Source organism: Primulina tabacum, chromosome 10, assembly GCF_025594145.1.
Source record: "Primulina tabacum isolate GXHZ01 chromosome 10, ASM2559414v2, whole genome shotgun sequence".
Lineage (NCBI taxonomy): Eukaryota > Viridiplantae > Streptophyta > Magnoliopsida > Lamiales > Gesneriaceae > Primulina > Primulina tabacum.
In genome coordinates this window covers 12,153,886-12,170,692 of record NC_134559.1, presented here as the reverse complement: position 1 = coordinate 12,170,692, position 16,807 = coordinate 12,153,886, and the positions used below count along the sequence as shown (strand labels likewise).

At 39.3% G+C, this 16,807-nt stretch overlaps 1 protein-coding gene across 1 annotated transcript; it reads right to left on the bottom strand.

Moving 5' to 3' along the window:
• Nucleotides 1-1,523: 1,523 nt before the first annotated feature.
• On the bottom strand, nt 1,524-3,199 carry LOC142504921 (uncharacterized). The gene is made up of 3 exons (XM_075617760.1): nt 1,997-3,199; nt 1,835-1,913; nt 1,524-1,735 (listed from the first exon to the last, which is right to left on the bottom strand). The coding sequence occupies exons 1-3, from the start codon at nt 3,197-3,199 to the stop codon at nt 1,524-1,526; spliced, it is 1,494 nt and encodes a 497-aa protein (XP_075473875.1).
• Between the last annotated feature and the right edge of the window lie 13,608 nt (nt 3,200-16,807).

Genomic DNA, 16,807 nt, shown 5'->3' with positions numbered 1-16,807 from the left:
CATTAATCTATATTTGTGAGATAAGTTGATTTAGTTCATGTAAAATAAATCTTTTAACATAAAATATTATTTTTTCATGAGTTGTGTCGAAGACATGAATCACAAAATTGATCTTTGAAGCAGATTTCTCGAAAATTTTGTGCAATTGGATAAGTTGTACAAGTACACTTAGTATGGAGTAGATTTCTTGAAATCTTGAATTCCCTTGTCATGAGCAATAAACATGTTTTTTTTATTTTGTGTATTGATTATTATTGGTATATCAAATAATAGAATAGGCAAATATTGAAATTAATTGGAATACTCAATCCATAAAAAGGACATCAATCAAACTCGTTATCAAAATAATTTAGTTGAGTCCAATATATTTATATGGCATTTGACCGAGCTTATAGAATATTTAAAATATATTATTGTATGTATATAAAGTGTTAAAATATTTAAATAATAATAATCCATCAAATTTATAAGATTTCTTGAAGATTAAAAAATTACTTATTCTTAATTATTTTATTTTTAAAAATATATATTAGTAAATATTCAACGATTCTTATCAGAAAAAATAATAAAAAATTATTATTAGAATTTGGAAAAAACTATCGGCTGTCGGACTCGAACACGGGGCTCAAGTAAGCGTGCCGATTTTCCATAAACAAATTGACTATTTGCTACAACGGAATTACCTGTTGGCCAGTTTGCCACAATAAATAAGTTGAATAATGCTGCACAAACTATGTTCAAACAGAACTTCTGTTGTTACAGATTTGAACCAAAATGCTCAGTCTACTGCCACTGTTAGGGCATCTCCAATCATAAACCTCATCACCAGGTTTATTCTGTGTCACATCAAAAGTTAAAAACCTCATTATTTTTAAACCTTTCCACCCCAATCATAAACCCAAAAACACAATTTTTGTAGACCCCACTATCAAATCACACATTTATCTACTCATTTTAATTTACTACCTTTATTTTTTACTTTCACTTATATATTTGACTAAATATATATTTATAATAATCAATTTAATTTTCAAAATTATTTAATTAATCATATATTTTTTTTAATTTAGCAAATTTGAAAAATTTATAAAAAAAATAATAAAATAAAAACATCATCGGAATTTTATTGAGAACTTCAATAAAAATCAGTACAAACAATTCACAAAATAAAATATAAAAGACAATTAATTGTTGACGTAACTTGCCCATATGTGTTCAACCAAGTCAGCTCGAAGTTGATGATGTATTTCCCTATCACGTAGATTGCAATTTCTCTTGATGTATTCATTAAATTCTCCAATCGCACCGTGGATTATCTCTGGAGACGTGTCATCGACGTGCTCATCCGACCAATTGGGTGATGTATCTCCCTCATCCTCAACTATCATGTTATGCAAAATAATACATGTATACATGATATCTTTCAAGTTATTCTTGTACCAAAATCTCCCTGGACCTCTGATTATTGCCCAACGAGATTGTAGAACCCCGAATGCTCGCTCGACATCCTTTCGTACAGCCTCCTACATTTCTTTAAACTTCTTTCTTTTAGGGTCCTGAGGGCACGGGAAGCTCTTGACAAAAGTTGCCCACTCCGGATAGATTTCATCTGTTAAGTAGTATCCTTGTGTATATTGTGTGCCATTTACCGTGAAATTTATCTCGGGTGCATTTCCTTGCAGCACATCATTGAACAAAAGTGATTGGTTAAGCACGTTGATATCATTATTTGATCCTGCAACACCAAAAAAAGCATGCCAAATCCACAAGTCTGCAGACGCGACCGCCTCAAGCATGATTGTAGGGACTCCATGGTCACCTCATGTAAAATGACCTTTCCAAGCGACCGGGCAGTTTTTCCATTCCCAATGCATGCAATCAAGGCTACCCAACATGCCGGGGAATCCGTGTCTCTGCAGGTGCATTTCAACCAAATGTTTTTTATCATCAGCACTGGGCCTTCGAAGGTATCGCTCACCAAATATTTCAATCACACATCGACAAAAGTTGAACAAGCAATTGATGGCCGTTGTTTCAGCAACCCGTAAGTACTCATCATATTGATCTGCAGGGCCTCCGTATGCCAGTTGACGGATAGCAACTGTGCATTTTTCAAGTGGTGAAAAGCCTTTTTTTGACGTTGCATCGACTCTCCAGTGAGAGTATTCATTATAACTTTCCATTGCATTGAATATGCGCAAGAATAACTCTCGTTGCATCCGAAAACGTCTGCTAATTTGTTTTTTCCCTTTCTTTTTGCCGCTTTTTGCCCAATTGGTCGACTGCAACTTCGCTCTTCATCTTCGTCAACACTCATCTCTGGATTTGAAGAGGACATGTATTCCCCTGAAGCAGAAGTTTTTTTCTTCTTCATTCCGCGATGATCGATTGATTGTGGAGCAAACTTCTGACACTCTACAAGAATCCTCCACACATGCTCATACTTGAACGGTTTGTTTTTGTTCTTTGGCTCAGTCATCCACTCTTCATGCGCCTTTACAAGTATATCAGCGTCATTACAACCACTTCCCCATTGACTATGAACTTTATTGTATATTCCATTAAACAACGACGTCATTTTTTGCATATAGTAGAAATGTGATTTCAATGGTTGCCATCGTCTCTCAATAGTTCTGGCAGGTCGATTTTTGTTGTACTCCACTGCGATCCTAGTCCACATTTGTTCCAATTTCTGAGAATTACCAATTTTAGGATCAGTGCTAATACAGACCCATGACATTGCAAGGACCTTCTCTTCTCCGAGTGACCAAGAAACCTTTTTTGGTTGTGGTGCATGGTCCTCATTGCCTGAATCTGTGTCCTTATCAAGGATAATATTCTCGAGTCCAACTGGCGATGAATGTGGTGGCAAATGAGATCTGGGTACAGAAGTAAGCGTCATGGATTCTTTCTCTGTGCCAGTTCCCTCTGTACTATTCCTTCTTGATTCGTCTGAACCAAAACCCGCTGCTATAGGAGGAGGAATTCCATAAGGAGGTGGTGGCATGAAAGGATATTGAAAAAATTCCGGTGGGTACATTAAAACCGGAGCTCCCTGGCTATTATTCAGATTCATTGGTAAATTTGGGGAATATTGAAAATTATGAGGGCGAATATTTGGATTGTCCGAAGATGAATTATCTTGTGAGTTGGAAGAACCCAACAAATTCATCCAATATTGATGGTAATTTTTATCCATCTGTGAATAGCAAGAAAGAAAATGTAATTGTGTAAATTGAAAGAAAAATGATAGTGTTGGGTATAGAATGAGAATATGTCTATTTATAGCCAAAATGGAATAATTATTATTTTTATTATTTTTTAAATGAAATAAAAAAAATTATGCAAATAAAAAAGAATCGAAATGCATGAAAAAAGGAATGGACAATTATATGAGTTTGTGTGGGCCATATATCAAACTAAAGAAATAATAAAAAACAAAAGTTTGGCACAACTTTTTATATTGTAGTGGGACCCACACAATAAACATGGTTTAAAACCATAGACCATGTTTATCCTATAAACCTTGAACCTACAATTCTCAATGCAAGGTTTTTTGTTTGGTAAGGTTTATTTTATAAACCTCATGCCATGAACCTCCCATTGGAGGTGCTCTAACACCAGTGTGCTCAATGTACCAGTTGTTGATAGCGAAGTTGAGAATGTTGCTAAGCTTGGAAACACTAATAATGTTGTGGCAAATGGTGCTAAAGATGATGCCTCTAACTTTCCGAGAACTAAAACTTGGATGAACAACTAATCTACTCGTATGTCTTATGCACGCTTATTCAAGAACAACCGAATGGCTAAGGTGAATTACAAACTTGAGTTCATGGACACAGGTACTGGGAAATTAAAATTTGGATTCAATGATATTGACTCTGAAGAAGACACACATGGAATATGCTTACTGGGCTATGTTATCAGTTGTAAACCACCTACGACTGCCTTGTTTGATTTAGTTCGAAGATGGGGATCGGACATTCACTTCCAAACCCATGATAGTGGATGGATTGTCTTCACATTCCCGAGTGTGTTGAAGTTAGAGATAGAATACTCGGAGGAGGGACATACATGGTTTTTGGATATTGTCCATCTCTTAACGAGATGCCGAGGTGCTTTCGATTTAGAGATGAGGACATGAATTCGATGCCTTCCTGGGTTCGGATTCATGGACTTCCTCCATACTGTTGGAACTTCAATATACTCAGTGAGCTAGCATCTCGGGCTGGAAACCCAATTTATATGGATATGCTCACCCATGACCGTAAAAGAGTGAAGTATGCTAGGGTGTTGATTGAGATTGAAGCCTCCAAACCTACACTCACTGAACTAGAAATTGAGCTACCTTTTGGGGTCGTAGCAGTCAAATTTGAATACGAACAAGACTTTATGTTCTGTGATATTTGCCACAAAGCAGGACACTCTAGAGACTAATGTAATCGCACAGCCCATGGTGACAAGGAAGAAGATGGTAATACTGATACAGGTAGAACACAACGCACTAGACGATCTTGAAGCGTTGCTTGGAGGAAATGGAGCTCTAGGAGATCTAGAGTTGGGAAACCATATAATGATATAAATATGCTCCATGTCGTTCCAAATCAATAGTTCTGGGAAATACAAGAATTGCTACTGGAAATAAGATGACAGATGGACTGCCGCCTACTAGTAAACAAGTCCAAGAGGAATGTATTGAGGAGAATCTGGATAACATTGAAACAATGGACAATTGTGATAAGGCGAAACGACCAATGATAGATAATGATGTTAGAGTTGATGCCCTGCAAGCCAACTGTTGGCTAGGGATTTTATTGACTCAGTTGTAATAAACAATTTTTATTTTAATATAATTCATTATTTCGTAGTTTGTTATTTCTTTATCCGTATACCCATATTATCAAACATAGATAAAGACCTTGATTATACTTTAAAACAAATGAATCGTAATTCGATGTTGAAACTCGTTTGTAAACACTGTATGATCTAAATTCTTTCCTAGTCGATTCAGCCACCTAAAACATGGATAAAGGTCCCTTGAGCTCGAGACTAGCATCTGTAATATTGTGTACTGCGTTTCTTGGTAAGGGCATAGAGATGTCCAAACATGTAGATGGGTAGTCATATGATGATTATACCGAATAAACCTCCATCGGACTTTCCAAGTGGTTATCATTCATCGAGAGGATAAGTCTGTGGTTATGATTGTACACCATTAGTCCTTACGACGCGGGACAACACTGAGGCTCTATATGCTAGGGCTGTACTTTGACTCGTTTACCGGCTCCAGGAGAGTCATCAGGTGGCGAGATTGGGTACAGTTGCGACACATATAGGAGCTAGTGCATTGTAGTCGGGGATTCACCGCTCACCTATGGGTGTGGATATCCTATGTGATCTGATGAAATAATAGTGCGTGGAATCTCTGGCCAGAGTATGAGATGTACGTTAGAGAATGAGTTCTCCAATGGTACATCCGATGCCACTATTTATATTTATCACATAGTTATCGAATTATTATGCAACCTTCGATGAATTAATGCTTGCAGATTCGATCGAGATATATGAGATGAATGGACCGTACTGTACGTTAATCATAATCAACTGGTTGTTGCAGGCACTATCAATGATACCTAGGGAATCATGGGACGATGCTACTAGACGCTCTTACCATGGTTCGATGGGTTTAATCAGAAATATGATTCCTGACATTCTCATGATCAAGTGTTGATATATAGAATGAGACAAATAAGGGTAAGCCCGAATAAAGGATTTTGTCCTGAATCAAAAAAGAGTTGTGAACCAACGGCTAGCTGTATCCCTGAACCATTGAGAGTCACACAAGCACTTGATCGTTTGTTCCTGTTGAGAGAATAAATTCAAGAAGTTGAATTTATATTATGATATAGTAAATTCAAGGAGTTGAATTTATGATAATTAAATTTTGGGAGAATAAATTCAAGGAGTTGAATTTATAAAATTTGAGGATTTAATTTATTAAATTTTCAAGGTGATAAAATTCAAGGAGTTGAATTTATAATTTAAATAGTAAATTCAAATGTTGAATTTATAATGCATTTAATTTATTAAACTCAAAAGTTGAGTTTATTAAATATTAAATTAAAATTGGTGGGAAGCATGTTTAATGGGCTTGTAGGAGTACAAGTTCAACATACTAAATAATTAAAGTTCTTAATGGACTTTGATTAATTAATTAAACTAGTTGGACTAGCTCAATTAATTAATCAAGCCCATTAATTTTAATTATATGTATCAAGGTCATGACTTAATTATAAATAGGAGTAATCAAGCCATAACTCTAGTCTCCAACCTCACAATTTTCTAAAATTTGGCCTCTCTTCTCCTCAAATTTTCGGCCCTCTTCTTTTGGAAAGAGGGTTGAGCCGTCTCTCTTATTTTTCTCTCCAACGTTAAAACTTCTTTCAAATTTTCTAGTGCAATTTGGAAGAAGAACAAATCATCTAGTCGTGGACCTGATTAGAAGAATACACAAAGGAGATCTGAAGAAAGTTCGTAGGGAATTCATCAAAAGCTATCTCCGCTAACCCCGGAATAGTTGGAGCCTAGCGATCTATTCACCAAAGGTATAACGATTTACTTCCTATGAATGTTTAATTGTAAAAACCATGAGTGTCCAAAAGGATCTTGAAAGTCAAGATCTAAAAATTTTATAAACTTCCTCTGCGTTTTGGACACGAGAAAACAGAGATCCAACAGAGGTATCAGAGCCAGTTTTTCTAAATCATATGGTTTTGATATTGAATAATTTTTTACACAAGAAAATTTTCCAGAAAATTGTAGCACCAATAAAATTATTTTTCCAGAAAACCAAAAAAAAAATTCGGATCTGCCCGGAACTGTTTCGGGCAGACTGCGCGCAGGGCTGCGCGGTGCAGCGTGCGTAGCATCCGCACGCTGTGCACCGCCCTACGCGGCGCACTGCGCAGCGTGCGGAGTGTCCGCACGCTGCGCGCGGTGCCGCGCGCATCTGTGCTCGCCCTGCGCGTACAAGCTACTGCCACTGCCCGAAACGTTTGGCCAGCGGGCGGGCAGCACGGGTGGCTTCCCGGGAGTGTCTCGAGAACAGTGCAGGATGATGGGCTTGAATTGTTTGGGCCTGGGGTGCAATTTTCTGATTTTTCAAATTTTTGGGAAAAATTGATATTTTTGAAAATCGGTTCAACTTTTTTTTTGGAAAATTAATTTTTGTAAAATTAATAAATTTCTTGTAAAATAAATAATTAGAATATGATTTTAATTATTTATTGTAAAATGAGTTTTACAAGAAATCAATTATTATTGATTTAATTGAAAATTAAATAAAGGTGTTTATTTAATTTATTTAATTCTTTAGTAATTATGGTGGTTAGTAATAAAATTATTAGATATATGATTTATCAATTAATTAAAATTTTTAAATTAAATTGATGTTAATATTTGATATTAAATGCATGAAGGATGATCGAGAGCCTTGACCAATGTGTTAGTTGTATGTTAGGATATTTTACTGTTTTATTCATTTTGTTAATATTTGATATTATTTAAGTGGGCCTGGTTTATGGCTCATTCTCACCCCATGAGATGTATCCATTATGTGTCATAGCTATTTAAATGTAATTATTAGAAATATATGGAGATCAAGACTGGAAGATGGTGGGCCCGATGAACGAGATGAAGACATGTAAAATATTGGAAGCTCTTGTAATAGTTGCATTTGCATCCCTGTATTCACCTAGGTTTTGGACATGGATCCATGTATGGCTCACATGGATCTAATAGTATTGGCGATCGATCATCCTTATTTATTGTTGAATGTCATATTATGATATATGCGATATATAGTAGTATGCATGTATGTATATTATTAAATAATATAGTTGCATGAATCCGGCAAACATACAAACATGGCACGCAATTTTTAAATTAAAATGATAAGATAATTTTAAAATTAAAATCCATCATTTTGAATATGATTCAAAATTTATATAAAACCGAAAAAGTAAAAATTAAAAGAGTTTAATTTTTCCTTGCCTTCCATCAACCGTGGTTGCATGTTGATCGCTACCCGCGGACAATGTCTGGCTCATATTATTGGGGAGGCCTGGATGCCGGAAAGCTGTGACTTCCACCGAACATATGATGTGAATTGAGTGGAACTCCCATGACTTCGGCTCATATTATTGGGGGAACTCATGGCGACCGTCCATTACATTTCATTATTGATGGGTTGGTTTGACATGTGAAAATAAACGACGTCATATTATTGTGTCATTATTAAACGTGAGGCAAAACACGCGGAGGTTGCATATGGATGCAATTGGATTTTACCTTTTAGAAATTATAATTGGCTGATATTATTCGGGATTATAATTGGCTAATTGGATTCTACGTGGCCACGAAAAATTATGATTTCCTTTTTTCATCAGAGGGTGGTGGAAATGTCAAAATAGTGGGAGGAAAATTTATAAAATGAAATCCATATTTTATATCTTAGAATTATTTTAAAATTATCAGTAACCATTATCTGTTTTCATTTTCAGTATATTTATGATGTCTACTCGTAACCCGCTTTCAATCATTCTCGATCAAAACAAATTGACTGGCCCTAACTATCATGACTGGTTTCGAAATTTAAAGATTGTTCTGAACTCCGAAAGGATTGCGTATGTGCTTGATAAGAAACCACCAAAGGAGGCGGCTCCTGATATCAGTAGGACTGAGTTAGCTAGGCTTGAGAAATGGTGGGACCATGATCTTCAAACTAAGAGCTACATGTTGGCTTTTATGTCGAATGAACTTCAGAGGAGGTTCGAGGAGGCGGTGAATGCTGCTGACATTCACCTTCATCTGAAAGAATTGTATGTTGTACAAACTCGTTCAGAGAGACATGCTACTGTGAAAGAACTCATGACTACACGCTTGCGAGATGGGACTTCGGTCCATGAGCATGGTGTTAGGATGATTGTGCTCATCGAGAAGTTGGTGGGGCTAGACGTTGTTATTCCTAGTGAGCTCTCGACTTATATTCTCTTGCTGTCTTTGCCTGCCTCGTTCGATGGATTTGTGGTTAATTTTAATATGAACAAGCTTGAGGCCACCCTTGAAGAGTTGGTCAATATGCTTACTAATTATGAGGCCACAATTAAAAAGGAAAAGCATGTTATTCTAATGGGTTCTTCGTCCGGTATGAAAAGGGGAGCCCCAAATAAAGGAAAGAAGCGTTCTGCCCCTCTGAAGAAGAACAAGCCCAACAAGAAGCCATACAAGAAACCAAATCCGGGGCCCACAAAGCCTGACAAGTCAGAAAAAGTTTGTTTCCATTGCAACAAGCCTGGACATTGGAGGCGTAATTGCGAGGAATATCTTGCCCAGAAGCGTTCTGGCCATGGTATGTTTTATATTGAAGTTAATGTTTCTATTAATTCCTCTTCTTGGATATTGGATATCGGATGTGGTTCTCATCTATGCAATGATTTGCAGGTGATGGGAAGAGCAAGATGCTTAGAGATGATGCTTAGAGATGGTGAGACCTTTCTAAGACTAGGAAATGGAGCAAGAGTTGCTGCCACTGCCATTCGAGACGTTACTTTAATTTTGGACAATAATTTTAAGTTGTTTTTTAGAGGCGTTTTATTTGTTCCTGAATTGGTTAAAAACATTATTTCTATTTCTATACTTGATAGGATGGTTATTCTTGTGTTTTTGCTAAAGGTGTTTACAATTTATACAAGAATGGCTGTTTGATTGGAACTGAAGAATTAACAAACGATCTCTATAACTTATAATTAAAAGATATTCCGTTAAACAATGTCCAAGCGCATACAAAAACAACAACAAACAAAAGAAAAATAGAAAATCCAAATCCCGCACAAATATGGCACGCTAGACTAGGTCATATTTCCCAAAAAAAGATACACAAGCTAGTGGGAGAAGGCATGTTTGACTTGTCAGACATAAATTCTCTACCTACTTGTGAGTCCTGTCTAAAAAGAAAGATGACTAAGACTCCATTCAATGAAAACGTGGAACGTGCACATGGTCTACTGGATTTGATCCACACGGACGTTTGTGGCCCGCTAAGTGTTAGCACAAAATTTGGGCATTCCTACTTCATTACCTTTACTGATGACCATTCGACGTATGGATATGTTTATTTGATAAAACACAAATCTGAAGCATTTAAAAATTTCAAAGAATTCAGATCTGAAGTAGAAAATCATATAGAAAAAAGTATTAAGGCACTTCGATCTGATCGAGGTGGAGAATACTTAAGTGCTGAATTTTTGGTTTATCTAAAAGAGAATTGGATTCTCTCACAGTGGACTCCACCAACAACACCACAATTGAATGGTGTTTCTGAACGTCGAAATCGAACCTTGATGGACATGGTTCGATCCATGATGAGATTCACTGAATTGCCTACATCGTTTTGGGGCTTTGCGTTTGAAATTGCGGCGATGTTGTTGAATAATGTCCATACTAAAGTAGTGGATAAAACACTATATGAGATATGGATGAGAAAAACTCCCAAATATTCTTACATGAGAATATGGGTGTAGTGCCCAAATTCAGTACACGTATAGCCCATGCATCTGTTTAATTAATTTTAAATGAGTTTGAGCCATGCATGATTTATGAGAATGCATTATTTTAAATTATTCATATTTAAGTGATGCACGTTAAAATATTTTTCGAGTTTCATGTTTCAGGCGATCATTCGAGGCGGGATTGAGGAAAAGACCGGTGACGATTTTGGCAATTTTATTGTAGTATTTTATTTTAAGCTAAGTTTGGGGCGTTTTAAATAATTTATTGAGTTTTAGCATTTTTAAGCTTAAATCACTTATTTAGTAATTTTGAGAGTTTAAAACTTTTAAACTTTGCATTGTGTGGGTGTTATTTTAATTAAGGAGCTATTTAAAAATTAGTGTGTATTTTGATTCCAAGAAATTTTGAGTTAGTGTTTGATTAACTTTTAATTGGTGGTTAATTTATTTTTAAGCAATTTATTTCCCTAAATCCCCCACTAACTCACGCCACACACACACTACACGCTTTACACACTTCTACACACACCTATAATCGCACAACACACACACAAACAATCCATTCAAGTTTTACATTTTTGGAGAGAAGAAATTTTAGGGTTCTTCTCCCCATAGCAGCCGCCCCCTTCTCTATTAATTTCCAGCAAGTTTTGTTGAGTTTTCTTCAAGAATTTTAGCGCCACAATCGCCCCGGATCAACCTCGCTTCTATCTCCGCTTCGATGACGCCGTTTCAGTAACGTTTGACATCAAAAGGCATGTATAATCTCTCCTTTGCTGCGTCGATCATGTCATATTATGCGTTGCATTGTTTTTATGCGTAAAAATTCATGTATGATGTTCGTAGTTTGAGCGGTTAATTGATTGGATCGACTTTGAAGGAAAATTTTTAGATCTAAATCACGTTTTTACTGTTCTTCTTAAAACTGCGAATTTTCGGTCGAGATTTTGAGAAAACTTTCAACGCGAAAAACGTAGAGCTTTTCGATACCTTCGATTTGATATATGATTCGAAATTTTTGGACAAAAATTTCGTGAGTTATGGTGTTTTTTTTGTGGGACTGCTCAAAATGCGTTTTCAGTAAATTATGATATTGATGCGTTCTTGAAGTTTATTTGTTGCAGGATTCGTTGGAGATCGACGGGTGATCGTTGCTGCGTCTAAGTATGTTTAGTGTGGCGTTGGAATGATTTTTGGGTTGTCGTTTCGTGTTGGTAGGCACTTCTATGCATTAAAAGTTCTATGATGGGTTTGTTCGTCAATTGTCGTGTTACGGTTTGTTGCATCGTTTGGGATGCGTAGTCGTATTGGAGCATTTTTAAAGGTTTGATTCAGTGCTATAGTGTCCTAGGAGGTGTCTCGGGGTGTCGATTCTTAGTCCATTTGGGCTGGTTGGAAGAAAGAAATATCATGTTAAGTTTTTCAGGCATGTTTCGTCATGCAGTGGCTAGCCGGACCCCTACACGGACCCTGACACGGGGTCCGTGCCTTTGTTTCCTCCTTAGTGCCAAGAAACCGAGAGTACACGGACCTTGACACGGACCCGGACCCGGGGTCCGTTCCCTTCCTTTTATTCACGACACATTTTACAGTATGTATACGGATCTGTACACGGACCCAAGCACGGGGTCCGTGCCTTCCCTTTTTCCTTCGCACACATTTTACCGAACCTTCCCGGACCTGTACACGGACCCAGGCACGGGGTCCGTGTACTGCTTATTTTGGGAAAAATATTGATGTATGCTTTGAGGTTTGATGTCTTGGTTTAGTGCACTGATTTACATGGTCGAGTCATGGGAATTTTAGCATGTCCTAAGTAAGCGATTGAGCTTCTGTATAAGCATGATGATTACGTCTAAGTCACGCAAGTTAAACTTTTGAGCTCATGTTAGCATGTTGCAGCAACGGCCCCAAACGAGATCCAACGAATCCCTCAACGCCAAGTAAGTATGATGACGTGCAAAGGAAAATATTTTAAAGTTTTGAGGTATGCTAATTGCTTTGTGACCAAATGTATGAATGGGTTTGGAAGTCGGTGAACGTGGCCGAGGACCTCTCCGCCCCGTTAAACTTATGAACGAGTTCAGATCGGGATTGGAAAGCGTTAAACTTATGAACATGGACCAATCCACTCGTTAAACTTATGAACGGGGATCTTATGTATGCGGCAGTGGATACGTCCCTGTCAGCCCAGTACTGTGGTGTGTCTGATCAGGCCTTATTATGTTATGGGTCACTTACTTTGAAAAATGCCTCTACGCAAAATTATGCTTTATACGCTCAAGTTTATGTTACGAGAATGTTTAAGAAAAGCTCATGTTGATGGCACGTCTAAGTTAAGCTCACGATGTTCAAGTTTCAAGCATGTTAAATTCAAGTTCAAGTATGTATGTTCTATTTTTAAAGTTGCATGCGGTTTTATTATGTAGTACTCGCTATTTCCCAGTTTATACGTGTTGAGTCTTTAGACTCACTAGACTTGATCGATGCAGGTGAGTTTGTTGAGGAGGAGACAGGAGGTGGCGACCAAGGGGCAGGCTTGGACTGAGCGGGAGGCTAACCCGAGGACCGCAATGTTTATGTTTTTATGAAAATGTTAATTTACTTTGATTTCATGTTTTGAGGAAAACAATTTGAGCAAACCTTTTGTGAGCAAATTTTATTGAAGTTATTTTGAGCAACCAAGTCTTATGGGGGACTTGGTTGAGATATTTTATAGCAAACTTTTAAGGTTATGTTATGTTTAAGAAAATTTTAAATTTTTCCACAAATGTTGAACGGTAAAAGTACGGTACGCTACAGTTGGTATCAGAGCGGTGTTCCTGTAAAGGGTTATGCCTACTGCCAGTCGCAAGAAGCTCTCGAAGTCACACCTCAAGTCTGTAAGTTTTAATTTTTGCATTATATATGTAGTAAGCATTGAATCATGAATTCAGCATATCCATGTTTTGAGTTTAGATTTCGTGCATCCTATGTCATTGATATAATGTTCATGCATAGTGGGTTTACATGTTGGATAATTGATGGGACAGAATGCCTCCTAGACGTGTGGTTGACCGAGAAGCAAGGGAAGAGGATCGAGAGACCCGAAATGAGGAGAGAGCCAATCCTCCACCTCCACCGCCAGATATGGAAGCGCAGATGCTGGCAGGAATGACTCAGTTCTTCGCACAGTTTGCGAGGAATCAGGCTGCAGTTGGCGCGGGGGAGAGGCCTAGACCAGAAGCGGTGTATGAGAGGTTCCAGAGGATGAATCCTAAGGAGTTTTTGGGATCTACTGACCCGATGGTAGCAGAGGGATGGATTAAGTCCATCGAAGTGATCTTTGACTACATGGAGCTGCAGGATGCAGACAGAGTCCGTTGTACCATATTCCTTTTAACAGGCGATGCCAGACGTTGGTGGGACAGTGCGTCGGTGGCAATTAATTTGCCGACGTTGTCCTGGAATGGATTCAAAGAAGCGTTCTTCGCCAAGTACTTCACTGAGGAAGTACGATCCCGACTGACTAGGGAATTTATGACGCTGCGACAAGGAGACAGTAGTGTGGCAGATTTTGTCAGAAAGTTTGAGAAGGGGTGTTACTTCGTACCCCTCATTGCGAATGATGCCCATGCAAAGCTGAGGCATTTCATGGATGGACTGCGGCCGATCTTGCGCCGGGATGTGAGGGTAGCTGGCCCTACTACTTATGCAGTCGTCATATCTAGAGCGCTGGCGGCAGAGCAAGACCAGCGAGATATTGAGGCTGACAGGCAGGGCAAGAGGCCTTATCAGGCTCCGCAGTACCAGCAGCAGCAGCATCAGCGACCCCAGCATAGGAGGCCTCCCCAAGGGCCGCCAGGGAAGAAGCAGTATCATGGACCGCCGCAGGGCAAGGGTCCAATCCAGCAGCAGGGAGTTCCTCAGAAGCCAGAATACCCCGTGTGCCCAAAGTCCAATCGTCACCATAGGGTCCAGTGTTTGTACGGATCAGGCAAATGCTTCAAATGCGGATCCAGTGACCACATTGTGAAGGAGTGCCCGCAGTGGAAGCAGCCAACCCAGGGCAGGGTATTCGCCATGCACGCACAAGAGGCGGATCCAGACACCACTTTACTGACTGGAAACATTTTTATTAAGAGATTATCCGCAACTGCACTGATAGACTCAGGAGCCACTCACTCCTTCATATCGGAGACTTTTGCTAATCATTTGGACCTCAAGTCCATTGGCCTAGACGTGAACTTTTCAGTGACAGTCCCATCAGGGGAAGAGCTGTTAGCTACCTGTGTTCTCAGAGATATCGATCTAGAACTGCATGGCCACCTAGTATATGCAGATTTAATCCTATTGCCGATGCCAGAATTCGACATCATATTGGGAATGGACTGGCTGACTAAGAACAGAGTTCTTATCGACTTTCAGAAGAGATCAGTGTTAGTCAGACCATTGGGCATGGAGCAGTTTCTTTTTGAGCCAGCCAGATGGAGGAGTTTCCCGCGCGTGATCTCTTGCATGCAGGCACGGAGACTCATTTCGAAGGGGTGTCAGGCCTTCTTGGCCAGCATTATCTCAGCACCGGACGTGCCCACTCCTTCTGTATCAGGGGTGCCAGTAGTCAGAGATTTTCCAGACGTCTTTTCACACGACGTCGCAGGCCTTCCACCAGATAGAAATGTGGAGTTTGCAATCGATCTCATGCCAGGCACAGTGCTAATCTCTAAGGCACCGTACAGATTAGCTCCAGCAGAGATGTTAGAACTTAAGCAGCAGATTCAGGAGCTCTTAGACAAGGAGTTTATCCACCCTAGTTTCTCACCATGGGGCGCACCAGTGCTCTTTGTAAAGAAGAAGGATGGGAGTATGAGGCTGTGCATCGATTACCGAGAGCTGAACAAGGTAACGATCAAGAATAAGTACCCACTCCCTAGAATCGAAGACTTGTTTGATCAGTTGCAGGGAGCTACAGTGTTCTCTAAGATAGATCTTCGATCAGGGTATCACCAGCTGAAGGTGAAGGATGCAGACGTTCACAAGACGGCCTTCAGGACCAGGTATGGGCATTACGAGTTCTTAGTAATGCCATTTGAATTGACGAATGCTCCAGCAATTTTCATGGACCTCATGAATCGAGTATTTCAGCCCTACCTTGATCAGTTCGTCATAGTGTTTATTGACGATATTCTCATATACTCGAAGAGCCATGAGGAGCATAGCCAGCATTTGAGGACATTGTTGCAGGTTTTGCAGAGTCGCAAGTTATTTGCGAAGTTCAGTAAGTGCGAGTTTTGGTTGCAGAAAGTAGCGTTTTTGGGGCATATAGTGTCTAGCAGTGGCATTGAAGTGGATCCAGCAAAAGTAGCAGCTGTTAAGGATTGGGTTGAACCGAAGAATGCATTAGAAATCCGCAGCTTTTTGGGTTTAGCCAGTTACTACCGTAAGTTTATTCGGGGATTTTTGTCCATAGCAGTGCTACTCACTTCACTAACCAAGAAAAATGCCAAATTTGTGTGGAGTGATGAATGTTAGAAGAGCTTCGATACGTTGAAGCAAGCTCTTATTTCTGCGCCGGTTCTAGCCATGCCATCAGGGCAAGGAGACTTTGTGTTATATACCGATGCATCTAAGCTCGGGTTAGGCGCAGTATTGATGCAGCAGGGTCGGGTCATAGCTTATGCTTCCAGGCAGTTGAAAGTGCACGAGAAGAACTACCCGACGCATGATCTTGAGTTAGCCGCCGTTGTCTTCGCACTGAAAATTTGGAGACACTACCTATACGGCGAGAAATGTCAGATTTTCACCGATCATAAGAGTCTCAAATATTTCTTCACGCAGAAAGAGCTGAATATGAGACAGAGACGGTGGTTAGAGCTGGTGAAGGATTACGACTGCGAAATTAGCTACCATCCGGGAAAGGCTAATGTTGTTGCAGACGCATTGAGCAAGAAGGTGGCAGTTGTAGCGCAGTTGTCAGTGCAGAGACCTCTTCAGTCTGAGATTCAGAAGTTTGGTCTAGAGATTTATCGTGAGGGCAGAGCTCCCAAGCTGTCTAATCTGACAGTAAAATCTGATTTGCTAGACCGTATCCGGGCAGGACAGTCTTCAGATGAGCAGCTACAGAAATGGAGACTGAAAGATGAGGCCAAGGTCAGTGTTCTTTATACAGTGTCAGATGGGATTGTGAGATACAGAGGTAGAATGTTGGTGCCTAGTGGTGAATCGATCAGACATGATATTTTGACAGAGGCACACGCATC